Source organism: Aptenodytes patagonicus, chromosome Z, assembly GCF_965638725.1.
Source record: "Aptenodytes patagonicus chromosome Z, bAptPat1.pri.cur, whole genome shotgun sequence".
NCBI classification, from domain to species: Eukaryota; Metazoa; Chordata; class Aves; order Sphenisciformes; family Spheniscidae; genus Aptenodytes; species Aptenodytes patagonicus.
In genome coordinates, this window is record NC_134982.1 from 41,342,560 (window position 1) to 41,355,744 (window position 13,185).

Consider the following 13,185-nt stretch of genomic DNA (forward strand, 5'->3'; position numbering starts at 1 on the left):
TAAGTCAATTCAGTCAGATACCTGCAAGCAGAAGGCAGATGTTTATGGTAAACTTAGAACCTTGATATTCTAAGAATTTGTTCATTAGAAATGCTTATAAAAATGTGTATGTTCTATGGTCATGCTAATTTTGTTTCTTATTCAGATGAAAATTCTGCTGAAGCTGGTATTTTGCCTATGCTACATTAAATTCTGTGCTTCTCTCATGTTAAAATGAGCTCCATTAGCATGTACTGCTTGAAAGTTAAATTGGTCAGTAAAGGGACTTGTAGAAAAAACTGGAGGAAAAAAAACAATGAAGGTGCTCAGACAACAAAAGGAAAGAAACTAGTATGGACTCTTAAAATGGACTACACGTTATATTCTGCCCAAATGCTAAGCAGTCCCTTCTGATGTTTTCTATGGAAGCAGAACCCATTTTATTACTATTACACGTTACAAGTGTGGATTAAAAATATAGAAAGCACTGTGCCAGCCCTGGTATTTAGCAAGACCAAATGAATTCATTCAGAAACCCATCTAGAATAAGGTCCCTGGCAATTTTCTTCCATGCTGAAGATCAGAAATGTCATGCCTGTTCCATATGAAAAAGATCCATATTTTGGAAAGGGTAGTATTGCTCATGAGAACTGAAAGCACTTTGCATATCAAAGTGTTGCCTTGCACTTTGCTAAAATAAGCCATTAGGCATTATCATCCCACAAAAACATTTCTTACATCCAGAACAGTGCAGTATCAGTATAGAAATATTGTTAATCTTACCATGAAGAATGCTTGACATTTCATACCAAATACTGAAAGCAATAAGAAAAGGAGGCATTGCCTTTGTGCAGCTTACAGAAGCCACAAAATACCCTTGTTTTCTTAATCTTCCCTATAAACTACATATAAATGTAAGACAAGTAACAGGGCTGTGGTTGCACTCTTTTGATTTACTAACCAGTGGAAAGCCACACTGCCATGCTACAACTAGCCAACTTATACAGCAAAGCTGCTTTCGAAAGCCAAGTAAAATACATTTCTGAACAAAAGATAATGAATTCTGACAAAGGAGATTTTGTATTAGAAAGAACAAGAAGAAAACAAAACTTGCACACTGTTGAGCTACATGCAGAAAATGAGTATGTGCTTAAGATGCATAATTATAGCTGTAATTACCATTTCCTTCAATGGCGGTTGGCTTTTCATGTTTAGGCATCGTGACTATATTTCACAGGGCTGCTCCAGCTGCTACCTATATAAGAGATCGTCTGAAGGTTGCGTGGTTCAAGATGAAGTGTACCACATCAAAATCGTCCTGACTGTCACTGAACGGATGGCGCTGGTGAAGTTTCACTGACTGAAATATAAGAAGATACTAATTTCCTAAGTGATTAATTTTTCATGAATGTTTAGTTTACTATTTAGGGTTGGCATGCTAGGGTCAAAAGAATGGAAGAAGTTGCTCAACTTCTTTATTATTATTACTGAAAAAAAGAAAAACTCTCCTGCAATGTACTTATTTATGACTAATACTAATGTTTAAATGCTCAAGTGCCTTACTGAGCAAGGATGTTGCACATTGTCCACTCAGGCACACCCTGATGGTGTATACAGGTCTACACTTCAGCATGTGGAGGACGTTACATGGATTTTTTTTTCTCATGAAAGACAGCTTTTACCTTAGACATATTTAAATTGCATAGCTTTAACAGCCTGACACTGATTTAAAACATCTTAGCAAAAGGAGCCAGATGCTGATATATCTGCTGGTTTATATTTGCATCTCCTTGCAGTTCTGTTAAGACTCCTTGCTTCTGCCTTTATGCAGATATTACATCCTAAGTTTCCCAGTTTTACCCTGATTCACCTTGTATCTACAACACCAGACAACCTTAATGGTGAAACAAAGCAAAAATTTAATTAACAAGACAGGTCAAGCTTGGAAGTAAAAGATTTGAAACAACTTGCTACAAATAAAACAAATTACATAAAATGTAATTCTGGATCTGTATTTAACTAGAGAATTCCTTCATAGCTTCCCCAGTATTCCTCATCTGGAATTCTTTCAGTGTGACCCAGCTTGAAAAAAGGGGTAAGCATCTGCAGAATTCCCCACATTCTCAGATGCTCCTGGGTGGTTTCTGGATCCTCTTACCCACATGACTATGAAAGCCATTTGTTTTTCTTTGGAGCTGTCATTCAGATGTCTGAAGGAAGTTTATCTGGAAGTTTATCCGGAAGTTTATCCAATGATGCCGGCTACCTTACCTTTTCATTTTCAAATTTTAGCATCGGGGTTTTTTTGGAAATGCTGAAAATGTTTGTGGGTGTTGTTCAGACTGACTTGAAATTCAGTTTACAGACAAAACACATCCAGGTGTTTAGTCCTATTTCTGTTAGAACGTTAACATCCTATGTTTCAAATATTCCCAAAGAGATTAAGTCTACATATACAATTGTAAGAGGCCCTACACCTTTGTCAATAAAACATGTTTTCTGAACTATTATTATTTCCTTTACTGCATTCTCATATTGGTCATCATATAACATCCTAGCTCCTGTGCTTTCATATACTTGGGAAAGACTTCTAATGCAAAAAAAAAAAAAAAAAAAAAGGCAAGAAAACATTCAAATCATCTCTGAAAATCCATAGTTAGACCATGTCTAATAAGCCATGGTTTTAAGAACTCAGAAGAAGAATAATCATGTTCTAAAAATTCAGTTGGTAGACTTCTGTACTTCTTTAATAACAGAAAGAAGAACATCTTGGGAGGAATGATGAGCATGGCATTCAAGTTAATGATTCTGCAAGTACTTGCAAAAAGAAGCAGTGAAAGCATTGTAACAAGATATTTTGCAGTTGCAGTCAAATCAGGACCATAGTCTTGATGGAACTGTACAAGTCTTCATCAGAAATTTAACTTAATAATACCTCACTTTCATTTATTAGCCACATTGAAATATACTTGACTGGATATATGAAAAGGAATGGGACATACATTGAGGGCTGCTTTATCAATCTTACCAACAAAAATGACATTACATGAACATCAAAGATGCAAAAGCAGTATTAAAAAAGATAGATAAATAAAAGAATTAAGGTCATATACTCAGTCTGAATGTGATCTCTGGGTGAACATTTGCTATGATATAGGTGAATTGCACACTCCATTTTATTTGTTTCTCAAGGTCTCCTGATTCAGACAGTGATCAGATTTAGTTAAATACTTTTACCACAACGCAAGTTTTTAGTGTAGACAAGCCAGATCCAGGCTGGTTTGTGGTTTACTTTTGTGGCTGTAGGAGTTAACTGTCTCCGTGAGTTCCACCACTTGCTGCCCTCACCGGTGTACCACTAAAACTGTCCATGGGGCTGCCCTGTAAACTGGGTCACTAATCAAAGCAAATAATCATTTTCTTAAGTCAGCTTAGTGCAGTGATCCCATCCACAGCATGGTCCCACAAACAATTGTATTAGCACAGAAGGGGGAGTCACATTGTGACATGATGTGGGAAAGGGCAGCCAGGGTCAGGAGGCAGAAAGAGGGTGCAAACCTTTGAAGACAGACTTGCCACTGGAGATAACATAGCATGGAGCCACATCCTATGTTTCTGTTTACCCTTGGAGACCAAATACTAAGCAAAGATTGAGGACAAACTGTACCAATTTAACTTCATAGCATCCTACTGCTTCTCTAGCACAAATATAAATGACTGCATAGAGAGCATGGACAGTTTTCATTTACACAAGGTTCTCTTTACAGCACACCAGTCTTGCAAAAAAAAAGGTCTTTAATTTAATTTAGCTCTATTTAATACCAATAAAATCAGAGCAATACAGAGTGGTTTTAATATATAATAAATGATGAAAATGGCCCCAGTGCAGACAGGTTCAGAGAACTGGGCTTATTCATAAATGAGTTTGTTGAACACTGCAAATATTTCTGTTGTTAGCACATATGCCACATTTTTATTTCTTTGTTCAAATCTGTATCTCCTTGTCAGAGACACTTAGTATATATTCTAAGTGCTGAAGCATGAGTGGTGCACAAAAGATGAGGATGGAAATACACAAGTATCCTTTTACCACAGCTGAAACTGATGGAAAAACCTGTAATGAAGGAGCAGTGGAAAGTATTGCTCCGCATACCCTTCCTCATACCGCTAAACTGATAACCCATTTGATAGCCACCTGCCAACCAGATAAATCCATCCAAGGGAAATAAAGATGACACCAAAGAACGATGACATAACTATGTTTGGTACAAACATTAGTGCCTCAGTAAATCTGCAAGCATCAATTTTGCTTGTAATCAGCATTTAAGTTACAGTGCCACAACCTATTTACAAAGAAATAATCACTGTAATTTCTTTCCTACCACTTCTGCACATCAGCTGTGAACACTTTCTACCACAATAAAATGCCCTGAATGTTGATTTTTCCACATTTCAAGGTGTATTTTCCATCAGTTTCTAAACATACTGCAAAACTTAGGGCAATAAATGATTTTCTGTCAGACTTTAAAGGTGACTCTTTTCAGGATGGGATTTTAAAATGCCATTTTGTTTTGAGGCATACAAAATGTATATTCTGCCCTGTTGAAGCACATGGTAAAATCAGGCAGTTCTGGAAGTAGATATGAAAACAAGCGGAAGTCATGGCAATGTAGCTGTCCAGTGAAAACACCTTTTTCTATGTAATGTAATACTTAGGTCGCTCTTTCCCTAACCTGCTGCATCCAAATGAGTCAGATGAGCCTGAACAGCACTAACTAGTAAATCTGTGCCTACCATCCCCATTATCCCACATCTTTTCACAGCTGAGTGGATGATTATGCCGATCATGTCCGGGAGCAGCAGGAGGCTGCAGCAGGAGGCTGCAGCAGGAGGGATTGGAGGCAGGACAAGTGTCAAAACCTCCCCGAGGGGCACCATCCCACAGCAGTGCAAGCACAGCAGGGCGGTGACAGTGGCACTGGGGGGACCCTGGTGAGGGTGGGCAGGCACAGTCAGATGACAAATCAGATTGATTAGTTTCATGCAAGAAACTTTCAAAAGCCGATTCACATCCTTTTCGAATATTAACTCCCAAATCAACATGTTCAGCTCTCGAACACTGATTAGGGAATGCCGTGTAACAGAAACACAAGTAACCTTGTTCTGATGCTGCACTGGTATCCACAGAGAAAACAGCTGCAGTTTAAATCTACTTGCAGACAAAACCTTATTTGGGTAGAGGTTTCTGAGCAGCTCATGAAAAGGAAATCTAACAGATAAGTCAAAAAACTACACAAAATTCCAACAGACTTCTGCAATTTTTGTTTCTGAAGACATTTGTAGTTTTTCTGACATTTTTAAAATACTGTATTTCAGGTTTCTCTGAAAAACTGGAAGTTATGCCAAAAGTACAGCAGGATGTATTTTTCATTATACTTAGGTGCTTTACACTCTCCCAGTAGATATGATCACCAGGTTCAGAAGAAAAACATCAGAAGTCTCATGAAGAAGTCTTTTTTTTTAAATTTTCTAGTCAATTAATGTGGATCACAAGAAATTAGGGTGATATATAAGATTTAGAGGAATTTATCCAAATTGCTCTTGATCACTGAATCTATCCTACCCCATCATTGATCAGAATGTTTTATTAAAACCTCAAAAACAGCTTTAAATTCCTAAACATTCATTAAAATTCTGTCAAATAATTTTTTTATTAGAAAGGGAAATATTTAACAGAGTTTCTACATATCCATATGTTCTGTTCTTTAGACCACTTCTGAAAATTTGTAGCCACAAGCATTTGGGAAGTTCATCTGAACATATGTGTATATATATTTCCTCTAACTATAATGCTACTTAGAATTAGATAATTCTACTTAGAATCATATTCTTCTCTTTATCCTAACCAAAATGAATAGTTGACTGAATGGTCGTTAATACAGCTGCTTTCTTTAATAACATCTGATATCACACACTGCCAGCTATGTCTGACTGCTCACAGCACCTGCTATGCTGACGAATGGGCACACTGCTCAGATAATTACATTTGTTGCTTAGCTGTGGCTGCACTCAATGGAGGGACTCCAGGTTTACTTCTTGGTGCAAACATTTATTGCTTATTTGTCCTAAAATAAGATTAAAAAAAAAAAAAAACCACCACTAATTGTTACATGTCTTGAAGTACTTATTTGTATAGTAAGTGCAGCTGGAGCAACCAAAAAGGGGTGAACAGAAGTCTTAGCCTGCACAGACTGATTGAGGCAGGATGTACTCGGGAGCACTAGAATACTGAGACTTTATGACTCCACAGCCATCAATGGCCCATGTAAATCACAGATCAGTTCCTCCTAAATACCATGTCCACTTTAATGTACTCTACTACACCAGACAACACTTGCACAAGCCATTATCATTCAGAGAACATAACATTCAACGGCGATTACTTTCCACTCCAAGGTTTCATTGCATTTTTCAGGCATCCTGTTTGCAAAGGACGTAGCAGGCACCCGTGGCACAGCTCAAAACTTTCCTTACCACTGTGCATGCCAGAGGAAGTGGAAAGGTTGTAACCATCCTCAGGGACTCCTCTCTTTGGACTTTGACCATGGCATGTTCTTGGAGCAGACCTGTCTATATCTCATGAAGGCACTAGGAACATAACGAGCTCCGCATATTCCCCAGCTAGCATCTGTACCCCACTATGGCTCCTCTGCTGTCATGGCAAGTGGTAAACGCTATAAAACCAACCCTCTTTTTTTTTTTTTTTTTTTCAGGGATATCATAGAGCAAAGAGCACCCAAACAATGTTCCATCAAAGTCAGGAATTAGAAAGTAAAGTCTTGAATGCAAAGCTTCAGCAAAATAACAAAACCCTAAGGTAAAAAAGCAGATTCTACAGAATGACTGAAGGCATGGTGCCTTTAGCCAGAGGAACCAGTCTATTCATACCTCTCTGTTTCACATTGCCCGTAAAATCAAGTGAATACAATACAAATGAAAGGCAGGAGTCCAGGGAAGAACAGTGCAACAAGTCATCGATTCAATGACAAATTCTTCAGCCACTGAATGAAAGATTATTAACAACACTGCCTATAGTCCTCCAATGCACTCAGTCAGTGCCTGCTCCTAGGAGCTAATAAGTATCCTGAGAGGACAAGGTCAAACAAGCCAAGCACACCAGCAGTTTTTATTGTAGTACTGGGAAAAGCTTAGTACTAGAAGAATAGAAAGAAAATTTTTTTCATGAAGCGGAAAAAAAACCCAAAAACATACTACTTAGAGTCTTTTTAACTACTCATATGGCAATCTTCCCATAAAACCCATTTGCCTCAGGGTTGTTACAAGAATATGAACATATGACTGAAAAGTTATTTTTTAACTTCCATACACATTCAGCCTTAGTTTTGTGAGCTGATGTGCCAGAATGGATGCCCATCAGTGTCAGTGGTAATAGTCTTTGATACGTGGACATCCCTTCATTAGGAAAGATTTTGAAACTATTAACTCATCCTCTACTGACCTCTTGAACAGCTGCTGAAGTGATAAGTTTTATTATTTGGCAACCCTTGACAAATAGGTTAAAGTTTTAACATGTTTACTGCAGGCTAAGGGTTTCCTAGACTATTAATGATCTCTTGACACACAAATCCAGCAATTCAGCTGATGAGGGAAATAAATATAGAATCATAGAATAGAATCATAGAATAGTTTGGGTTGGAAGGGACCTCTAAAGGTCATCTAGTCCAACACCCCGCCATGGGCAGGGACATCTTCAACTAGATCAGGCTGCTCAGAGCCCCGTCCAACCTGACCTTGAATGTTTCCAGGGATGGGGCATCCACCACCTCTCTCGGCAACCTGTGCCAGTGCTTCACCACCCTCAGCGTAAAAAATTTCTTCCTCATATCTAGTCTAAACCTACCCTCTTTTAGTTTAAAGCCATTCCCCCTTGTCCTATCACTACAGGCCCTGCTAAAAAGTTTGCTGCCATCTTTTTTATAAGCCCCCTTGAAGTACTGACAGGCTGCAATAAGGTCCCCCCAAAGCCTTCTCTTCTCCAGACTGAACAACCCCAACTCTCTCAGCCTTTCTTCATAGGAGAGGTGTTCCATCCCCCTGATCATTTTTGTGGCCCTCTTCTGGACCCGCTCCAACAGGTCTGTGTCTTTCTTATGCTGAGGGCTCCAGAGCTGGATGCAGTGCTCCAGGTGGGGTCTCACCAGAGCAGAGTAGAGGGGCAGAATCACCTCCCTCGACCTGCTGGCCACGCTTCTTTGGATGCAGCCCAGGATACGACTGGCCTTCTGGGCTGCGAGCGCACATTGCTGGCTCATGTCCAGCTTTTCATCCACCAGTACCCACAAGTCCTTCTTGGCAGGGCTGCTCTCAATCCCTTCATCCCACAGCCTGTATTGATACTGGGGGTTGCCCCAACCCAGGTGCAGGAGCTTGCACTTGGCCTTGTTAAACCTCATGAGGTTCACACAGGCCCACTTCTCCAGCTTGTCCAGGTCCCTCTGGATGGCATCCCGTCCCTCTGGCGTGTCGACCATACCACTCAGCTTGGTGTCATCTGCAAACTTGCTGAGGGTGCACTCGATCCCACTGTCTATGTCATTGATGAAGATATTAAACAGTACTAGTCCCAATATGGACCCCTGCGGGACACCACTTGTCACCAAATATGCTTGTATCAAGTGAACACAGAACAAACCACGGATAAAATAAGATAAAATGTTTTGAAAACAAACACGAAGGCCCGCAAAAATACACACATATGTACAAGCAACAGTGGAAAAATACTAGTATGCTCTAACCTTGGACACAAAAACTCAGGCTTGAAATATATGCTTGAAATCATAAAATCATATTCTCATTAAAACCAAAGCTATAAAGGTAAGCACCCTTGAAAGAATGATTTGCAACATCAAAGATCCTTTGAAGAAATATCAGTAAATGTAGCAGAGACTAAAACTTGTCTTAAATTTACTATGATTTGGGCAAAATGCAGATCATCAGCTACTGAACAAATTATAGAAAACTACACCATTATGACCTGCAAGTGAGCTTTTCTTCTCATAAGCTTTGGTAGTTGCTGAAAGACAAAGGCAATTTTGCAAGAGCTTTTTCAGAATGTTCTTGTCCTTGTTCCTGAACGCGGCAGCATTGTGTCATCATTTATCAAGGGAAGATCCTTGGGAAAAACACAGCCTGGCATTCCTGAGCAGACACCTCCAGCACTGCCATGATAAGATGCCACAATCAAAGGCTTAGTATCAGTGATGGTCCTGGTACTCCAAACCCTGGGTCAGCCTTCCAGCCATCCCCAAGAGGAGGGGAAGCAGCTGAGCACAAGGCGTGGAAAGAGCTTTCTTTTCTTTTCCTCCTAATGTTTCTTAATGCCTTGGAGGTTTCAGTATCCACTTACTGTGCCTAACATGCCATGTCGCAGAGTCCTGGCCAAGGCCAGCAGGACAAACTCTGGGAAAGAATATGACAGTTTTAATTTCAGCTCTCCACGTACACACATGCATATCTGTCAAATTATATTAATTGACTTAATTAATACTCCTAACTTCTGCAGAAGTAGAGAAAGATTATTAGTTTATTATTTCTGTCATTCTTTGACTATCACAATAATGAAAAGTGTCAGGAAAGAGCCTTCTTACACCTTCAAAACATATCACTCAGTTTGTAAAAATATGCAAAGCTAGAAACATAGGCAGTGTTGATGAATGATATGTCATATCTCTACCTTCTAGATATACATAGATAGATAGATAGATAGATAGATAGATAGATAGATAGATAGATATACAGACAGACAGATAGGTAGAGGTTTTGTTAAACTATTTGGATTACAATTTGCTGAGAGAAACGCCAGACCTCGAAGACCTCTCCCGAGAAGCTGCAGTTTCAGCTGCTATCAGCAGATGGCAATGCGTGTGAGTCAGTCGCACCTTAAAGCAAGAGCTTCATTCATAACAAAACCTGCAGTCAAAGAAAAATCACGGTCTCATTACTTAAGAAAGCAGAGGACTCCCCAACAGAGGCTTTGCTTAGAAGCAGCAAAAGAGAGAGCACGAAATTAAACCACATTAATCTTGCACCATGTCAGTTATGTCCCTACTTTCCATGACCTGTTAGATTTAATTTGATCAACCATTTGGATGGCAGAGAAAAAAAATGATTCTTGGTCAATTTGGCTGTGACATAAACAATGTTCTCTTCTGTTTCAGTGTGTTTGAATGGCTTAAGCTAAACAAGTTCAGAACGACACCTGGACTGCAGCTAACTACAGGAGATAAAGGCTCTGAAGACAGTCCACTTATGGCATTACACACAAACCTCATTTCTTTGGCTGTTGTTTCTAACAGTAAATGGATGCTAACGTGCACAAAATGCACCACTCGACAATATGAATTAGAAAGAAAAGCAAGAAGATATATATGCTTTATACCATCTCTTCTTCCATCCGGGAGAAAAAGTGGGTTTAGAAATGTAATTGTATCTCCACATATTCAGAAGGCACATGAATCAAAAACCTAAATGTGGCTGTAAGACTTAAACATCTACAAATAATGTTGTGAACTTATCCTTACAGGAACAATATGTACCAAGAATCTGATACAGAGCAGACAGACATAAATACAGAGACAGGCAGGTGGACAGGAGTAAATAAGTATTTTCAAATATACTGACCTTGCCATTCACCTGTCCCCTCTTCTTAAATAAAGTCCAGTTTTCCTCTAATAATCAGTCACATAAATTTATTTACCTGTATCGCCCCTCCAAATCTATTACTATTATTCCCATCTTCACCTTCACATTTGAAGCTTTCTATTCAAGTATATAAAGATATATAAGGAATAAGCAAGAGAAGCTAGAAGCTTTGGCTCGGTCCCAGAGCTACAACATCATTGGCGTAAGCGAAACCTGATGGGATGAGTCCTGTGACTGGTGTGCTGTGATGGACAGTTATAGGTTCTTCAGGAGGGATAGGTAGGGCAGGCAAGGCAGGGGGGCTGGTGCTGGATGTAAGGGAGGGGCTGGATTGTGTGGCACTTGCAGCTGGTGACAACACAGTTGAGGGCCTCTGAGTAAGGATGAAGGGGAAAGCAAATAAAGCGAATGTTGTTGTGGGAGTCTACTATTGACCACCCAGCCAGGACGATGACACCAATGAATTATTCTACAAGGAATTAAGGGATATCTCTAAATCAGCTGCCCTTGTCCTTATGGGTGATTTTAACTTCCCAGACATCAACTGGGAATATCATACAGTGGACACAAACAGGTCCAGGAAATTTCTGAAGCATGTTGAAGATAACTTCTTGGTGCAGGTACTAAGGAAGCCAACTAGGAAAGGTGCCCTCCTAGATTTGTTGTTTGTAAACAGATAGGTACTCATGGGCAAAGTGGTGATTGGTTGCTATCTTGGTCACAGTGACCACAAAGTAGTTGAGTTATAGGATAAAAAGTTGGCGATAGGATAAAAACGGACAGCAAAACTTATACGGGGAGAGCAGACTTCAAGCTGCTGAGGGAGCTAGTTAGTAAGGTCCCCTGGGAATCTGCTTTTGAAGGTACTGGAGTCCATAAATGCTGGTCACTTTTTAAAAGCCATCTCTTAAGCACAGGAAATTCCAAAGTGTCAGAAGTCAAGCAACCAGGGCAGAAGGCCAGCTTGGCTAAGCAGGGATCTTCTTCTAGAACGTAGGCAGAAAAGGAAGGTGTATGGACATTGGAAGCAAGGACAGGTGACACAGGGGGACTACAGAGATGCTGTTCACTGCTGTAGGGAGAAAATGTGTGCAGCCAAAGCTTGACTAGAGTTCAAGCTGGCCAGCACTGTGCAGGACAACAAAAAGGGCTTTTTAAATATGTTAATAGCAAAAGGAGAACCAAAGATAACACTGGTCCGTTGCTTGACAAGGTCGGTAACTTCACAAATAGGGTCGTAGAAAAAGCAGAGATATTTAATGCCTTCATCACCTCTGTCTTCAACACCGATGGTAGGCCCTGGGACCCCTGGTGCCCTGTGTTAGAAAACCATGACTGGGTGGTTGATAAACTTCTAGCCAACCCTGAACTTGTTTCAACACCTACTGCTCCACCTGGATGCACATAAATCTATGGGGCTTGATGGGATTCATCCCAGGGTACTGAAAGAACTGGCCGATGTCATCACGGGACTGCTCTTCATTATTTTTCAACGGTCTTGGGAGTCTGGAGAGGTCCCAGTTGACTGGAAGCTGGCAAACTTTTCCACTTTCCCAGCCTTCAAGAAGGGAAAGAAGGAAAACCCTGGTAATTACAGGCCTGTCAGACTCACTTCAGTGCCTGGTAAAATTATGGAGAAGGTGATTCTAGGAGTTATTGAAAAATAGTTAAGAGACAGTGCAGTTATTGGTCACAGCCAGCACAGGTTCACAAGGGGAAAGTCCGGCTTAACCAACTTAATTTCTTTTTATGACAAGGTCACCCATCTAGTTGACCAAAGGAAGCCAGTAAATGTGGGGGTTTTCTGGATTTTAGCAAAGCTTTTGATACTATCTCTCACAGTATCCTTCTGGACAAAATGTCCAGCACACAGCTAGATAAGACCCTAATACATTGGGTGAGTAATTGGCTGATGGATCAGGCTTAAAGAGTTGTAGCAAATGTGGTTACATCAGAATGGCAGCCAGTCATCAGCGGGGTTCCCCAGGGCTCGATTTTATGGCCAGTTCTCCTCAATGTTTTTATAAATGATCTGGATGCAGGAATTGAATGTACGTTAATTAAGTTTGCTGACGACACTAAACTAGGAAGAGCTGTGGACACCCTCAGGGGTAGAGAGGCCTTACAGAGAGATCTAAGATAGACTAGAGAGCTTGGGCAATCACCAACCGTATGAAAATTAACACGAACAAGTGCCAGATTCTCCACCTGGGACAGGGTAATTCTGGTTATACATACAAACTAGGGGATGAGAGGCTGGAGAGCAGCCCCACAGAAAGACATCTGGGGGTTTGGGTTGATGGCAAGTTGAATATGAGTCTACAGTGTGCCCTGGCAGCCAAAAGGGCCAACCGCGTCCTGGGGTGCATCAAGCACAGCATAGCTAGCCGGTCAAGGGAGGTGATTGTCCCACTCTACACTGTACCGGTGCGGCCCCACCTCGAGTACTGTGGGCAGTTTTGGGCATCTCAATATAAGGACATC

The 13,185-nt window shown here is 40.5% G+C and overlaps 1 protein-coding gene across 1 annotated transcript in view; it reads right to left on the minus strand.

Moving 5' to 3' along the window:
* TMC1 (transmembrane channel like 1) overlaps positions 1-1,198 on the minus strand; it is a 75,135-nt gene extending 73,937 nt beyond the window's left edge. Inside the window, exon 1 of the mRNA XM_076362441.1 lies at positions 1,159-1,198. Coding sequence (XP_076218556.1) covers positions 1,159-1,198 — 40 coding nt within the window. The remainder of the gene's footprint in view (positions 1-1,158) is intronic.
* Between the last annotated feature and the right edge of the window lie 11,987 nt (positions 1,199-13,185).